This window comes from Vicugna pacos, chromosome 21 (genome assembly GCF_048564905.1).
Source record: "Vicugna pacos chromosome 21, VicPac4, whole genome shotgun sequence".
Classification (NCBI taxonomy): Eukaryota; Metazoa; Chordata; class Mammalia; order Artiodactyla; family Camelidae; genus Vicugna; species Vicugna pacos.
Window position 1 is genome coordinate 24,555,064 of NC_133007.1, and position 17,045 is coordinate 24,572,108.

A 17,045-nucleotide genomic window follows, 5' to 3' on the forward strand; every position below is an offset into this window, starting at 1 on the left:
TCACCACCTGCGCCCTCTGCACTGTGCTCTAGACACAACGGACTTCCAGCACTTCCTAAAACAGCCAAGTGCCCTTGCTCTCATCTTGTCAGACATCAGTTTGGGTCTCACCTCCTCTGGGAAGCCTTCCTTCACTTTGCAGATGGGCTTGGGTGGCCCGCTTTTATTTTCCCAAAGGTCTGCATGCTTACCCCTCCCAGGGCACTAACCACACTGTAGTGAATGGTGGTTTATTTGTCTACTTCCCTTACTGGACTGCCTTTAAGGACAGGGCCTAGTTTTTTTCCTGTTTCAAATCTGACTCCTTCATTTCTTACTAGCTGTGTAACCCAAGGCAAGTTACTTACCCTTTCTGTGCCTCAGTGATCTCATCAGCAAGTTGTAGTGAGCTGACCTCACAGAGTTCTTTTAGTACGTAAAGTACTTAAAACAGTTTCTGTCCCATAGTGAATGTTATATGTCTTAGTTGTTGTTCTGCTGTTGTTCCCTGTAGCCTAGCTCAGAGGCCTCTCTTTGCTCAAATGCCTGTTCCAAAAGAGGTTCAAGAAGAATCCTTCTAGCTCTGACCTTGCTCCCTATAATATAAAAACCATTGAACATTCCTTCTATCTGTGCTCCCCGCTGTGCAGACACTCCTGACAGAGGAGAGTTGTATGCGGGTCAGGCAAGGCTGAGTGGGGGCTGATAGGTGGAAGTGAACTTGGGACAAAAGATGAAAGTAAGTTGGCCCAGCAGAAGCAGGAAGTAAATCAGAATAGAGGGGCCTGAGGGGATCATCAGAGGGTGTTAGGGCTCTGACTTTGGTGTGGGAGGTGAATCCAGATGGGCGAAGGACACAGCTTATGTCATACCTGGTTATGAGATAGGAGCTCAGCGGCAGGACTGGCTGGGAGGCTGCCCACTGCCCTCCAACTATAAGCAGAACTAGTTAGAAAGGATTGGGGTTGGGGACCTGCTAGCCTCAGCAGAATGGGGACTGAGGATGGGATAACTGGGGTAGGGGACTGGCAAGGAAGCTGGTGAGGGCATGTCTAATTCTGGTGCCTCTTCCTTTCCTGCCAGTCCACGCGCCCCATCCCCCTCTCAGCGTGGTACGCAGATTTGCCCACCTCTTGAATCAAAGTCCGCAGGACTTCTTGGCTGAGGCAGAGCTGCTGAGGCTCCAGGAAGAGGTGGTCAGGAAGATTCGGTCCAATCAGCAGCTGGAGCAGGACCTCAACCTCTTGGACATCAAGATTGGCCTGCTGGTAAAGAACCGGATCACCCTGCAGGTGAGGGGCCCCCCCGGCCCACCCTTCCCCCAAATCTAGCTGCCTCTGGAGAGGTGATGCTGGACATTCTCTGGTTGCTAAGCAAATATTTTTTAAATGTCTGGATTTTATCACCTGGCTCAGGTCCTTTCCCAGTGGTCTTCTGCCCTTCTGGTAGTTTGTTGGGGCCACGTGATATAGTAGAAAGAGCACTGGACGTAAAATTGGAATGCCTCGCTCTGCTGGTTCCTAGTGGTGAGACTGCAGCCTGGTCATTTAACCTCTAAGTCTGTTTCCTCATTAAGTAAAGTGGGAATCATGAGAGTGCCCACCTCACCAGGCCAAATGTAAAAATAGACATGAAAGCTTCTTAAAGCGTAAATTACCGTACAAATACGCAGTGACAGGTGGAAGTGATGGTGATATCTCCACCTCAGACTTGTGCAACAGTCTAATAAGAAATAATAGTAGACACGATGCCTCAGCCTGGCAACCTAGTTCTCTTTGGGAACTAGGTTTGTGAGAGCAGAGGTGCCAGATGGAGTCTCAGGGTAGTAGGAGGCCCTTCCTCACCCTAGAATCATTACTCTCCCTTGGCTCATGCCTTGAATACCTTGAACAGCAGAAAGCCCTGGCTCTTCAAGGCACTGATTCTAGACCATATGTTCTGTGCTCTGTGCTGGCCTGGGCTGGTTGTATTACCCGCTCCCCCGCCCCTGCAGGAGGTGGTCTCCCACTGCAAGAAGCTGACCAAGAAGAATAAGGAACAGCTGTCGGATATGATGGTTCTGGACAAGCAGAAGGGATTAAAGTCGCTGAGCAAAGAGAAACGGCAGAAACTAGAAGCTTACCAACACCTCTTCTACCTGCTCCAGGTGAACAAAGGTCTTTGGAAGGAGAGATCTCCACCATCTCCTGAGGGTCTTGGACCTTGAGGCCTTCACATCTGTGCCTTTGCGTGCATGTAAGGTGTCCTTTTCCACAATCCTAATGCCTTGTCCCCAGGAAGAGACTGTCTCCTTTCATTTCTCTGAAATATTTCCAGTACCCTTGAGAAAGTGTGGCAGTGCTCTCTTTATCCCAGTTTCCAATCTGCGGATCCTTTCTTTATCTGATCACCAGTCCTGAGGTGCATTATTAGTCATTCCTATCTCCCCCATTGCTTACAGACTCAACCCATCTACCTGGCCAAGCTGATCTTTCAGATGCCACAGAACAAAACCACCAAGTTCATGGAATCAGTTATTTTCAGTCTGTACAACTATGCCTCCAACCGCCGAGAGGCCTATCTCCTGCTCCAGCTGTTCAAGACAGCGCTCCAAGAGGAAATCAAGTAGGTTTTCCAGATGCAAAGGAATGGGAAGAGAATGGGTTAAGAAATTGGCTCCTTCACAAGGTGACAATTTGTTGAGGTTTGAAGGTAGAAACAGAATCAGTAGACCTCTTTTCTCTGCCTCCCCCAGAGGCAAGATATCTCCTGGGACAGCACGGTGGGAGGACATGTGCTGATATGTTAGCACAAAGGCTGAGATAGAAATAACAGGACATTCCTTAAGAGGAGGGACACCAGAGTAGGGTTTGAAGAGCCAAAAGCTCAAAAGGAAAAGCAACTCTTCTACACAGAGGCAGGAGTCCAGCTTCAGTGACCTCTTGATCCACAGGTCAAAAGTGGAGCAGCCCCAGGACATGGTGACAGGCAACCCAACGGTGGTGAGGCTGGTGGTGAGATTCTACCGTAATGGGCGGGGACAGAGTGCCCTTCAGGAGATCCTTGGCAAGGTTATCCAAGACGTGCTAGAGGACAAAACGCTCAGTGTCCACACAGACCCTGTCCACCTCTACAAGAGCTGGATCAACCAGACCGAGGCCCAAACAGGGCAGCGCAGGTAAGCAGATGGGCAGAGGGAGAGCTCTCTTTGATCAGCATGGTCTTGGGCCTCACTGGGGAAGCTTGAGTGTGCTTTGAAGGTGGCATATAAATGAGCATGCTGATTTATGCAAATATGACACCAGTCCTATAGGATGAAATAAGGTAGCCTTTTAGACCCCCTCTGGTAATTAACATGGAGCTGATGTAAATGACACCGGACCTGGTGTGCTTAACATAGAATGAGCACAGATAAATATGCAAATGTGTTTAATTGCTATGTCAGTGCTTGCAAATGATATGTCAGGTTTGCTGGGAATTGGGATGTGGACTCCTTACTGATAGGGGTATAGCTGAATATTCAAATTTATAGATGAATAGGCAAATAAGATAGTGGGAGAAATATGTTGGCCTTATAGATTGGCAGCATTAACTCAGTGCATAGGTACTAGGGAAATGGAGCACTGAGGAGAACAGGCAGTGCTGGTGGCTTCTCTGATTGGTGTGTGGGTATATAGGTGGGGGAACTGCAAGGCCCTGTCCCAGCCAGAGGGGCCTACCACCACAACTGCCAAAGACCAGGTGCAGGGCAACACTGGTCTCCTCTGGTTCCTTTTAGGATCTTTCCGCAGATTCCAGGTCCTCCATTCCCTCCTACGCTGTTCCACCACCCCGTGGGTACTCCATCTCTTTCTTCTCCTTCCACCCACACCGCTCTAGTCCCCTCTGAGTCCTTTCTCTTATTCTGGCCTAACCCCCTTAAGCATTGTGGGCTGCCTTTAGCACATATGAATGAGCTCTTGTTGTTAGGTGAGTTTAAGGGGTAGGACCTCAGGGAGGGGAGACCATGAGAGGTGGCTCTGATTGATACTCTGTCTCTCTCTGCCCACAGCCATCTCCCCTATGACGTCACCCCAGAGCAGGCCTTGAGCCATCCAGAGGTCCAGAGACGACTGGACATCTCCCTCCGCAACCTCCTTGCCATAACTGACAAGTTCCTTGTAGCCATCATCTCATCCGTGGACCAAATTCCGTATGTGCAACAGCCCCACCCCAGCCTAAGCACAGGATCTCAAGAGGGCCAGGCTATGATGGGGAGAGCAGAGCAGTCCTGAAGGATGGAAGGCAGGAAGGGAAACTGGGCTAGAGGTGCTCGAGGTCTTCCAGGAGATAGGTAGAGAATGCTCAAAGCCCTACTAAAGACTTGAGCTGGAGTACAGCACACAGGTCTGTGTGTAGACAGTCAGGACATCACTGGGCCAGAGAAGGGAACCTCAAATGACTATGGGGACATATTGTTGTCTGAGTGTAAATGGTGAAACATATGAAATCCTTCAGTCCGCAAAGTCAAAAATATGAAAACTCCAAACCAGTAAAACTTTCTTAAATTTTAGTCAATAATTTTTTTTTGAAAAGCAAATGATTGAAAATTTGACAAGGTGAGGCTTATCTAGATCATCACTCAGCCAGCCAGCCTTTGTGGGGCAAGGTGGGCATTCTAGAGAGGGGACCCACAGAGTTCATGACCCTGCTCCCCAAACCTGCCAAACTGGACTAAGGGTTTACAATTAGGGTTCAGTAAGATTGGCCTAGGACTAATAAAGGAAAGGACAAGATGAGCTGTAAACTTTTCTCCCTGGTACCCTAGGAGGTGGACATAGCTTTTAAATGTATTTAATTAAATTGATAGGTGACACATCCGTAGCAGGAATAATAATAATAATAATAATAATAATAATAATAATAATAATAATAATAATAATAATAATAATAATAATAATAATAATATAATAATAAAAAGTCTAGCACATTGGAATAGCACTCTGTCATTACGTTCACAGACATAATTTCACTTGATCCTCACCTCACAAAAACCCTGTGAGATAGAGCAAGAGTGAGCATTCCCATTTTCCAGACCAGGTTGAAAACGTAAAAGGGGAACGAAATAGCCTAAGCTGGCATCTCAAGTTAGTGGTGGAGTCAGACTGGATGCTTCTACTCTACTTCCTTGTTCTCCTTGGCCCCTGCCTCTAGCCCAGACCAGGCCCCTCACAGATGCTCTGTGACAACAGACAAGGTTGGCTGCCTCAGAGCCTCCCAGGCTGTCCTGGGCTGGGGTTCTGGCTGTTGGTATCAGACATCTAAGGTACAGGCTACAGGTGCCTCTGTGGGGAAGGCCGGATGGATATTGGGATCTGGGGTGTTTCCTAGGGGAGGATAAGGGGGCCAAAGAAGAGGCTCTCGGGACAGATTGGAGGCTATGTGAGAGCTTAATGGATGACAAGGCCCTGGTCCTGGGTGCTGACACAAGGGCAGGAAGAGGGACAGGGCCTGGAGATGTTCAGAGGAAGGCAGCAGGAAGCTGGCTGTAGACGGGGGAGGGCCAGGCTTGAGCTCACCTCTGGGGAGGTGAGCTGAGCCCGGGGAAGGAGAGGCAGGTACTCATGCCCTCAACTCTGGTGTGAATGGGCAGTCATATTGCGCCTGTTGCTTTGCCCCCAGGTATGGGATGCGCTATGTGGCCAAGGTTCTGAAGACAGCTCTGGCAGAGAAGTTCCCTGATGCCACAGAGAATGAGGTCTATAAGGCAGGTGTTGTCTCCCATCCCCAACCTCCCAAGCTCTCCTTGCCCCTGTTGTACCTGTGAGTCCCCAGACTGAGACAAAAGGACCGTAACCTCTATGCTGTAAAAATCCAAGAAGGAAAATACTCTCCTCCCTGTCATTCGAGCCTGGCTCACTAGCAGAGTTCAGGTGGCAGGTGAAAAGGCACCTGGGACATGAGTTAACAGTGGACAACCTGGACTTGTCAGAGCTGGGTGCTAGTCCCAGCTCTTGCTCAAGTTTGCTATGTGACCTTGAGCAAGTTGCCGGCCTGCTTTGGGTCTGTTTTCTCTTCTGTATGATGACTGGTTGACCCAGGTGGTCCCTTCCAGCCAGGTGAGCTGGGACAGGGGGGCTGGGGCTGTGGAGGCGGGCCCAGGCGCCTCTAGGATAGTCTCCTCTGCCCTCAGGTGGTAGGGAACCTCCTGTACTACCGATTCCTGAACCCAGCGGTAGTGGCCCCTGACGCCTTCGACATTGTGGCCATGGCAGCGGGCGGCGCCCTGGCCACCCCCCAGCGCCATGCCCTGGGGGCTGTGGCTCAACTCCTGCAGCACGCTGCGGCTGGCAAGGCCTTCTCCAGGGAGAGCCAGCACCTGCGGGTCTTGAATGACTATCTGGAGGAGACACACCACAAGTTCAGGTCTTGGGTCCTGGCATCCTATTCCTCCCTGTCCCCCTCTCCTCTTCCCATCTTCTTTCATATACCAGTTCCCCTCTCAAGTCCGTGAGGAAGAGAGGCGTAGAGCTGTAGAGGGTAGTAGTGGGCTGGAGGATAGATTGCTGGAAGGACTCCCCAGTGGAGAGAAAAGAGGACTAATGAAGGAAGTTGCCTGGAGGGGGACACTGGGAGAGATGCTGGGGCAGAACAGAGGGACTGGAGGTGAAACTGGAGAGTCAGTGTTGGCTTGAGCATTCACTGGAGAGGGCCAGGGAAGGGCTGATGGGAACAGATCATGTTGGGGTGCTGACCCGCCCCACTCTCACATGCTCTTCCTCTGGAGATAGGAGGTTCATCTGCCGAGCCTGCCAGGTGCCAGAGCCAGAAGAGCGTTTTGCAATGGATGAGTACTCAGACATGGTGTCTGTGGCCAAACCCGTGGTGTACATCACCATGGGGGAGCTGGTCAACACGCACAGGGTGAGGGGCTGCAACCTGAGGGCACTGGGTAGGTGGGCAGGGCTGTGGAAGTCCACGATGGGGTGATGGGCTTGCCCTCGAAGGGAGCCAGGCTCAATCCTTGCATCTTTTTTGCCTTCAAACCTTTGCCTTTTTTGCCTGCAGCTGTTGCTGGAACATCAGGACTGGATCGCCCCTGATCACCGCGACCCCCTGCACGAGCTCCTGGAGGACCTTGGGGAGCTGCCTACCGTCCCTGACCTTGTCGGTGCGTGCCATACTCGACAGCTGGGGCCAACGGGGGGGTCTGCAGGGAGGGGCGGACAAGCAGGTGAGCAGGGCAGCGTGCCCTCTCAAGTTTTTGTTCAGTCTGGGACGTGTGCCAGGAAGCTGGTTCCACACTCTCCCTCCCTCCCTCTGGTCCTGAGATGGACACATGGACACAGGCTGATATGGAGAGAGTGGACAGACAGTAGAGGGACCCAGTACCTTCATATAAATGGCCAGTTGAATCACGTGAGATAGACATGGAGGGATAAGGGCCTGTTTTGGGTCTCAAAAGGGTGTCTCTGACAAGGGGGGATTTCAGGAGCCATGAGATGGAAGGAAGCTGGCTTACAAGGGAAGAAGGGCAGGAGGAAGGCGGTGACAGATAGGAGACAGCCAGGAGCTCCAGGCTTGGGGGAACAGCCCCGCTGCCCTCAGGGCACCAAGGCTGAGGGTGTTGGGGAGGCACATCCCCAGTAACAAGGGTGAGCTCTGTGGGTAACAGCCCTTCCGCTGGTGCTCAGGGCTGAGGGTACCAGGCGTGCCGCGGGGCAGTGTGGGAAAGCTTCCTGGCAGAGGGGCGTGTGGAGCAGCATATTTAGCACAGCCCCATCTGTGCATGTGCATGTGTGCTAGTCTCTCTCCTTCCTCACCTGCCTCAGGGGAGAACGTAGCTGCAGATGGGAACATGGATCTGAGCAAGCTAGAAGTGTCCCTGACACTCACCAACAAGTTTGAGGGGCTAGAGACAGACGCGGATGATGACAATGCCCGGAGCCTGCTTCTGAGGTGGGTGAGAGCAGCCTCGGTCCCCGAGCGCCCCCAGGCCAGTAGGATGCCCTGCTCTGGAGTGGCCGTCCCACTTCTTCCTGGGCTCTCTTACCCTTCAAAGAGTTCTCCCTGAAGTCTTAACTGGCCATCCCCTTGTTGCGGTCTCTGCTGTTTTCCTTCTGACAGACTCAGCTTTTGGCTGTGTTGGCAAAGGAATAGTTAGGACATTGGCAACATGGGTGTTTGCATGTTGTTGTGCTGTTTACTGACTGCTTTCTTATACATCATTTAATCTTAGGAACAATGAGGTAGATGATGGTTTCCCTGCCTTACAATGGAAGAAAGAAACTCGGGTTAAGTGACTTGCCTGAAGTCCCACAGCCAGTCAGTGGAGGAGCTCGTGTTCTAATTCCCTGTCCTTGTGAGCCCTGGTCAGGAGATGAGATGGAGCTTTTCATCTCCAGTTCTGTGAAAGTGAGGGAGGACCCCTGGCAAGGCTGGGCTGGTCATCTGGGCAGAAGAGGAGCCAGATTGCCACCTTGATCCCCCTGCCAACAAGACAGCCCCTCTGCTCATCCATTCACCCAATAAACCAGTGAGCCGGGTGTTCAGCTCTGACTGGCCATGGAAGGCCTTACAGCCGGGTGGGGCTGGAGTGAACACACATTAGAGAGCCACCAAGACAGAGGTGGGTGTCAGGTGCATGAGAGCTCAGAAGGGACACCTGGGTAGGGAACAGTCTCACAGAGGAGGAAGTATGTCCTTTGGCCTATGGACTCAAAGGAAAACAATTTGTGAGAGAGTGTTGGATGCAGAGGACACAGGGGAATAAGAGCACAGTGTGTTCAGAACTATAGTAGTTCTGTATCACAGGCCCATCAACTCCTCTTTCTGGATCTTCCTCCTGGTTATGTTCTCCTCATAATTCTTCCCCCTACTGCTCTCTCTCCTTGCCTTCCAAGCATCCCTGGCAGCCACGATGCAGGGCGGGGTCCGCTTACTCTCAGCCTCCTGGCCAGCCGCATGTTCAGACCTTCCCCTGCCCCTCACCTCGCCCCTGTTGCTCCCCACCTCCCACAGCACCAAGCAGATGCTGGCTGACATCATGCAGTTCCATTCCGGGGACTCCCTCAAGGAGATCCTGTCCCTGTCAGCCTCCAGAGAGCAGGTGAGTGGCCAGGCTGACCATAGGTACTGTCTCTACACCCCCTGCCAGCATGGCTGATCCATTCCCCGGGACCCCAGACACCTGTGCTCACCGGTAATGCTGAGGCCTCTGCAGAGACCCTCGGCTGCAGAATCCCAGGCCCCCACCTCCCTCCCTCCCTACACTGAAATAAGAGTGACCCCTGCCATGCCCCCAGCCCCAATGTCAGCGCTAGGAGTTGTTGGGGGGTCAAAGAAGTGGTCTGGGAAGGCTGTCATGAGCACCAAGGGGCTGGCACTCAGCAGAGGGAGTGGGCTGCTTGAAGGCCTGGAGGCAGGAGAAAGTGGTAAGTGGGTGTGGGGCCAGGGGCCAGTTGGGCCAGCTGGAATCCCGACTTAGCCAGGGGCTTCCCAGAGGAAAGGTGGGGACAACCAGTAGAGAGCTATCCTGAAACACAGGACAGGAGGGAAATGTCCCAAATACCCTGGAGCCATCACAAAGCTCCATTGTTGGGAAGTCGCAGCCAGTGTCTACCCAGAATCCTTTATACTGTACTCCTTTGGGGTGTCCCTTGGCCACGCTTCCTCTGTGGTGAGTCACCAGGCCCTTCTGTGTCTGAGGCAGTACACTTTGATGTTCTTCAGAAGCCACCCCACTCCATCCCTTCCCCCACCAGTCCCATGGTTCCTTGGGGGCAGAATAGCAGGGCCTGCTAGACCGCTCCAGTATCTCTGCCCCACAGGAAGCAGCCCACAAGCGGCTGATGTGCCGACGCCAGGCCTGTGAGGCCCAGACCCCAGCGCCGCTGCGACGACATCGCTCACTGACAGCTCACTCCCTCCTGCCGCTGGCAGAGAAGCAGCGGCGTGTCCTGAGGAACCTGCGCCGACTGGAGGGCCTGGGGTTGGTCAGCGCCAGCGATGGCTACCAGGGGCTGGTGGATGAACTGGCCAAGGTAACGGCCTAGGCCTGGGGTGTATATGTGCATAGTGGTGGCACCTCAAGGGCAGGTCTCTCCCTAGTGAGCGCCCACCTAAATCTGTCACCAGTCAGGGGAAGGCCAAGTGACCTCCAGAGAGTCCTTTTTGAAGGAATGGTCTCAAAATTAGTCAGGGAATTGGGTATTCCTGCAACTCTAACTAAAACACAAGAGCCTTGAAATGGCTATTCTTCAATGGCGGAGAGACCCTGAAGGCATCATTTGAGGGTTTGGGATAGAGTCCTTGAGATTGTCCTAGGAAAAACAGCCTTGAAATCTTCCTCTTTCTGCTTTTCCTGAAGATCCTCACTGTGAGTTGTTCTTGGGTCTGAGTCAGGCCCTGGGGCTCTCCTTCCGGGAAGGATCAACTCACCTCTCCTTTGGCCCCCCCAACCCCAGGACATCCGCAACCAGCGCAGGCACCGGCAGCGGCGGAAGGCAGAGCTGGTGAAGCTCCAGACCACGTTCCAGGGCCTGAGCGCCAAGACCACCTTCTATGAGGAGCAGGGCGACTACTACAGCCAGTACATCCGGGCCTGCCTGGACCACCTGGCCCCCAGCTCCAAGTAAGTGCTCCCTTCCTGCACTTTGCAGGTTACCTGTGACCTCTCCTCCCACCCAGGTCGCCGTTTGGCCCACTCTTTACCAGCTTTGAAAGGGAATCTCACCCCAGCACAGAATGATCCCTTCCTGACTCTGGTCTTTGAGTCTCACTTGCAAAGTCTTGGGCTCAAGTGCAGCCCCCTTCTTTGTCTTCCATCACTAAGAAGTCCTTCTCAGGGTCTAACTTCCTTCCTACCAGCCACAGAGAGAACTGGTGTCTTTGGTATTGAAGAGTTTGTTAGATGAATTCTCTGCGGCCTTTTCTTATCAGGAGTTCTGGCAAAGGGAAGAAGCAGCCATCTCTCCATTACACTGCTGCCCAGCTCCTGGAGAAGGGTGTCTTGGTGGAAATTGAAGATCTTCCCACCTCTCAGTATGTGTCTTTGGAGGGCAGAATGTCAGACCCAGCCCATCCCCTAACCTGGGGATGGAGCTCTGGGCTGGGGACTGGGTGGGAGAAGCATGGTCCCTGCCTAAAAGGCGCTGTTAGGATGACCGGGAAGACAGGGCATCTCCAGGCAGAGAGTTAATGGCAGTGGGCGTGATCTAGCACAGTTGTACATAACTCAGGCAGAAGATGCCGGGAAAGTGTCCTGGAGAAGATTACAGCTGATTAGGGTCAGGCAGACAGAAGAGATGAGGTGTGGTGAGCAGAAGTAAAATTGGGAAGAGAAAGAGATGTGTGTTCCCCAGGAGTGATAAAGGGGAAGCCTGGGTCCAGGTGACACACACTGCTGCCTGGGATGGAAGAGTGGGGCTTCGGCCCTGGAAAGGGGCAGTGTGTCTCCGTTTTGAATCCTGTTCTTGATAGCTTCAGAAATGTGATCTTTGACATCACCCCTGGAGATGAGGCAGGAAAGTTCGAAGTAAATGCCAAGTTCCTGGGTGTGGACATGGAGCGATTTCAGCTTAACTATCAGGTAAGGCGACACTCCCGTAAGCCCTCAAGACACCTGATGGGCTTTAGGTACTGGCCTAAACATGTGCCCATGTGACAGCAGCTCTGTTCCCATCCTATCCGTACCGTCTGTTCTTGAAGAGACGGTCTGTGCAGCCCAAGCCTCTCTCCCTGTGCCCTGACACAGACCCCGCTGCCAAGCATGAGGAGAGTGGAGTGGGCTGGTGATGTCAGAGCAGGATTAATATTTGAAGCCCTATCGCATGTCAGGGACTTTGCATGTTACCTCATTTAATCCTCTCCGAAGCTCTGAAGCATTATCCGTATTTTACAGGCTCTGAGGCTAAAAGGTTAAGAAGCCGACCTCAGTCATAGGCCAGTGTTCAGGGAAGCAGTGATTTTAAATCCAAATCTTTTTGCATTGCTGTTTTGCCTTTTAAATGATTTCAAGCCATGGCTCTGCTTGAATTGACATTTGGTCAAGTCACTGTACCTGTCCCTTGGCTTTGGTTTCCTCATCTGTGAGGGGAGTTTCCACGCCCACTTCAGTGGCCAGTGCGCCGGGATGACTGTGTAAAGCTCCCGGATATTGGTGTTTTGTAGACTGGCTGGCTGGGCCACAATGAGGAACCCTCAAACTCTCCTCCCTGCCCCTTCCCCTGCTCCTAGGACCTCCTGCAGCTCCAGTACGAAGGTGTGGCTGTCATGAAACTGTTCAACAAGGCCAAGGTCAATGTTAACCTTCTCATCTTCCTCCTCAACAAGAAATTCTTGCGGAAGTGACAGAGGCCATGGGTGCTACCTGAGCTCCTCTCACCTCGCTGGATGCTTTTCTTAACACTAATGCACTACTCCACTTCCCTGCAGACACCCAGAGCTCAGGACTGCGCAAGGCTCAAGGAGTCTCACCTTTCTCCATCTGGAGGAGTTTGTCTACCTGGCCACAGGCAGGGTCTCTAATTGCCTCTGAGTCTGGTTGTGTGGCTTTGAGATCCCAGAACTCCATGGTTTTCCAGCCAGATGGTAGAGAATGAACCCAGGGCCTGCCCTTTGGCCTGGGACAGCTATTGCTCGTGTCTGCTGCTGCCCTTCCAGTATTATAAGCACTGCCCCGGCAGCCTGATTTCCCTCCACCTCCCCTCTCTCTGCAGACCCCAAAGCCAGGGCTCGGCTCCCCGCCCCCACCCCCACTCCATCAGCGGTGTGTGTTCCTGCCCTGCCAAAGCCCAGCCACTCTGCTGCCGTGACGCCTCACACCCTCCAGCCCCTCACCCTCACACCAGGGCAGACAGCGCTCGTTAATGCCCACGTGGCATTGTGGCACTGTTGTCGTCCATGGCAGCATAGGCAAGATGACCCTCCGTTAACCTCAAATCTCATTCCCTTGTTTATGGTCTGTTTTACATGTGGGTCACTAGGGTATTTATTCTCTCTTATTCCTGCACTCTGGATCACTGTGCAGCCTTAATCATGGCTTTAATTCTTTCTTTTTGAGCTCAGAGAAAGAGTTCCCATTTCCCTATTCAAACTAATATTTGTGCCATTCTTTTATACCTTGTATATAAAGTCACCTTGGGTCACTCATGTTTAAGATCTCATTTTCTCAGCTTCATACGGTACAAAGAGCAGTCTTTCCCTTTTCTCTTTTACCCTCAGGATTCTTGTGTCTTAGAGCTAACTCTTCAGGGCAATTTCCGTAGATCTGCAGTCTTGTCCCCGCCACTGTCTCTCTCTTGTCCCCACATCTACCCAACTTCCTGTCCCTGTGCCCTTCTGATTTCATTTTAATAAAACCAGCTGTTACCCCTGCATCTGTTGTTAACCCTTTACTTCATTTCCTGCAGAGCAGGCTCCCAAGTTCTAAGACAGATCTTCCCTGAGTGAGCTGGGAGCCCTTCCTGCAGCCTCCCCCAGCCTCCTGCCTGCCTCCGCTGTGGGCCCACTCTGCCTGCCTGAGCTCATAAATGCTTAATGAGATGTGGCGTTTATTCCTCTCTTCCCTCCCCCAGGGGACAGAGAGGAGGAAGGAATGCTTAGGTTTCGATTCTGTTTTTATCGGCCACTCTGAAGACTACAGCCAAGAGGAGGAGAAACCAGTCCGAGTTCTACTCCACCCGTTTTGCACGCATTTCTGGCAGGTTCTCTTCCTTAGCCTTGGGTGACGACACCAAAGATGCTTGAGCTGCAGCGCCTTAGTATCATAGGATCTGTACTCTGATCAAAATCCCCTGTCCATGAGGAAAGCCCCCCTTCTTTCCTTCCAGCTTTCAGGAAGTGAGGTGGGGGCGGGAGGGGGGTGAGTCTGGAGCAGGGGATGGTCTAGACAGACACCTGTCCTGACATCCGAACTCCCAAGCAGCTCTTGTTGGGTGGGTGCACAGAAGTTTGCCCGCTGCAGCCTGCCTCCCCACACTCCATTCCATTCTGTCACTCAGGATCCGTCTTGCTGTCACATTCAATCTCAGTCGCATCCTCTCCTCCCGCTTAACATGTCACAGCAAAGACTTCAAGTAACGCCTTGCTCTGGGTGACAGTGACACATACCAGTGGATGCAAGTTTCTACACACGATCAGTCATCATTAACAATCTCACACTCACCAAATGGCTCCAACACTATCCCACTGTGATGCTCCCCCCAATCACGTGATCTCAGCCGCATACACCACATGTAGAAAAGTCACAATAGCTACGGGGATAAATTATATACATTTACCCCTCACAACAACTCTACAAAGGTAAGCAGTCACCATTTTTGTTTAACAGATGATGAAACTGCGGTTCAGAGGGTTAGATAACTTCCAAGGCTACAAGGCTGGTAAGGGGCAGAAAGTCGTTAAACGCAGACACATTGGCTCAGCATTTATATTCCCCTGCATTTTTCTTTGAAACATTTCCACTTCCTTCTAACTACCCTCTCATGCCACTTTCTTCCAAGCCCACCCCACTCCACCCTAGTGATGGTTCCTGATGAGCTTTAGTTCATCAACTCTTTTCTTACCATTGATGCCCAATCTGAGATACAGGCACTTAGCTCCAATGGGTGGGAATACATACCAGTGCAACCTCTTTGGAGGACAATTTGGCACTATCAAAAATGTCAGTGCAGGGTGGCAGGACAATTCAGTGGGGAAAGAGTGGTCTTCAACAAAAGGTGCCGGGAAAACTGGATGTCCACATACAAAAGAATGAACTTGGGCCCCTACCTCACACCACACACAAAAACTAAAACAGATCATAGACCAACACATAAGAGCTAAAACTATAAAGCTATTAGAAGCATAGATAAAAATTTTCATGACTTTGAATTTAGATGATGGTTTCTTAGGACACTGAAAGCACAAGCGACCAAAGAGAAAGTAAATTAAACATCAAAATTCAAAACTTGTGTTTCAAAAGACACTTTCAAGAAAATAAAAAGACAACTCACAAAATGGGAGAAGATATTTTCAATTCATATAACTGCCAAGGGACTTATTTCTACAGTGTATAAAGAACTTTAAGAACTCAAAAGTAAAAAGATAGTCCAATTAAATAGGCAAAGAATTTTAATAGCCATTTCTCCAAAGAAGATATACAAATGGCTAATAAGCACATGGAAAAGATGCTCAACATCATTAGTTGTTAGCAAAATGCAAATCAAAATTGTTACGAGATACCACTCCCCCCACCCCAACTAGGATGGCTAAAGTAAAACAGGTAATAACAAGTGTTGGAGAGGAGGTGGAGAAACTGCAGTTCATATATTGCTTGGGAGGCTGTAAAATAGTGGAGCCACTTTGGAAAACATTTTGGCAGCTCCTCAAAATGTTAAACATAAAGTTACCATATGAGCCAGCAATTTCACCCCTAGGTATATACCCAAGAAAATTGAAAGCATGTGTCCACACAAACATCTGTACACAAAAGTTCATAGCATCATTATTCATAATAGCCAGAAAGTGGAAATAATCCAAATGTCCATCAACTCATTAATAAATAAACAAAAGATGATATATCCATCCAATGGAATATTATTCTGCCATCAAAATGAAGTACTGATATATGCTACAACATGGAAGAACCTTGAAAACTACGCTAAGTGAGAGCCAGACACAAAAGGTCACATATTGTATGATTTCGTTTATATGAAATGTCCGGAATAGGCAAATCCACAGAAACAGTAGATTAGTGATTGTCAGGGCCTGGGGAAAGGGGAAAATGGAGAGTGATTGCTTGTGGGTGTGGGGTTTCTTTTGGAGATAATTAAATATTAACTCAATAGTGGTGATGGTTGCACAACTCTGTGAATGTAGTAAAAACCACTCAACTGTACACCATAAAAGGGTGAACTTTATGGTATGTGAACTATATTTTAATAAAGCCTTTTTTTTTTAATGTAGTCACACATGCCCAGGAAGGGATTTTTCCTATGGAGATACTGGGTAAGGGAGAAAAGAGCTCTGGAGTATTCATGGCAGTCTGGTTGGTAATGGCAATGACCACACAATGGGACATAATGCAGGCAACAGAAATGACGAGCTAGATCTGAGTGTACTAATGTCAAAAGCTGCCAATGGTATATGTTGTTTGGAATGATATACAAGAAACATGGCAGTGGTCACCTTTAGGGAGTAGGAATGAGGGGAAGTATCTTTCTGTGCTGTTATTACAATGAACTTATACACTTATGAAAAAGAAAGCCAACACAAGTTATGGCTCTAAATTGAGGTGTGAGCAACACGGAGGACTGGCGTGTCCCATGTTCCAGAGCAGTGATGCTCGGACTCGGCTCCAAGAGCTGTTCCTGGTCCACTACCAGGTACATGCAGAAACTGAGAGCAAGTATTTAGGAACTCGCAGCCAGCAATTTTATCCTTGAATCTTATCATAAAAAATTGAGTTTATACTTCACAGGTCTTTTCATTTCATTTTTCTAGTATCTATGTTTTACTGTATTTCACAAAAATATCAGTCCATAACATACTGGAAATTTCAAGATGTCGCCCTTCACTGCAGACAGTCGGAGAAGAACTATTCTACAGGGCATACTTTTAGTAATGTGACATAAGAATGCATTAGCATTGTTGAATTAAACTACAGAGACTGAATGGAGTAGCTGAGATCATGCTATATATGCAGTCTTAGCTTCTGTTTTATTCATTTAGCCTTGAAAAACAGTTCTTCAAGTCTTTAAAATGTCTTCAAAAGCATTATTAAAGTCTATAAGACAACCCATATAGTTCATGTACTTAACATTCCTACAATAGTGAACAGTTATTTTCCTTTTTCAGTATTTTATATAATTCTGCAATAGATATCTTTGGGTATAAGATCTTTATCTGCATTTCTAATTATCTCCTTAGACTAGAATGCTAGAACAGAACTTACTAGATCAAAGAGCATAAACTTTTTTAAAAATTAGTTTTTTTCAGATTATAATGCATATTCATTGTAGAAAATTTAGAAAACATTTAAAAAAGCAAAAAAAGGTAAAAATAATTCATGATACCATCACAAAATGACAGCCACTTGTAACACTTTGATGCATTTTCTTTCAATC

General features: G+C 49.8%; 1 protein-coding gene across 3 annotated transcripts in view; it reads left to right on the plus strand.

The window, feature by feature from the left end:
• The window catches only part of IQGAP3 (IQ motif containing GTPase activating protein 3), a 36,788-nt gene extending 23,472 nt beyond the window's left edge, over positions 1 to 13,316 (plus strand). For all 3 annotated transcript variants that reach the window (XM_031689134.2, XM_006214601.4, XM_072946360.1), the window contains 16 exons: positions 1,063 to 1,271; positions 1,973 to 2,125; positions 2,420 to 2,583; positions 2,912 to 3,136; positions 4,010 to 4,150; positions 5,620 to 5,704; positions 6,131 to 6,363; positions 6,729 to 6,861; positions 7,006 to 7,108; positions 7,770 to 7,896; positions 8,959 to 9,046; positions 9,768 to 9,980; positions 10,404 to 10,570; positions 10,879 to 10,980; positions 11,419 to 11,527; positions 12,175 to 13,316. In XM_031689134.2, the coding sequence (XP_031544994.2) occupies positions 1,063 to 1,271; positions 1,973 to 2,125; positions 2,420 to 2,583; positions 2,912 to 3,136; positions 4,010 to 4,150; positions 5,620 to 5,704; positions 6,131 to 6,363; positions 6,729 to 6,861; positions 7,006 to 7,108; positions 7,770 to 7,896; positions 8,959 to 9,046; positions 9,768 to 9,980; positions 10,404 to 10,570; positions 10,879 to 10,980; positions 11,419 to 11,527; positions 12,175 to 12,288 (2,366 nt within the window). In that variant the 3' untranslated portion in view covers positions 12,289 to 13,316. The remainder of the gene's footprint in view (positions 1 to 1,062; positions 1,272 to 1,972; positions 2,126 to 2,419; positions 2,584 to 2,911; positions 3,137 to 4,009; positions 4,151 to 5,619; positions 5,705 to 6,130; positions 6,364 to 6,728; positions 6,862 to 7,005; positions 7,109 to 7,769; positions 7,897 to 8,958; positions 9,047 to 9,767; positions 9,981 to 10,403; positions 10,571 to 10,878; positions 10,981 to 11,418; positions 11,528 to 12,174) is intronic.
• Positions 13,317 to 17,045: the final 3,729 nt, after the last annotated feature.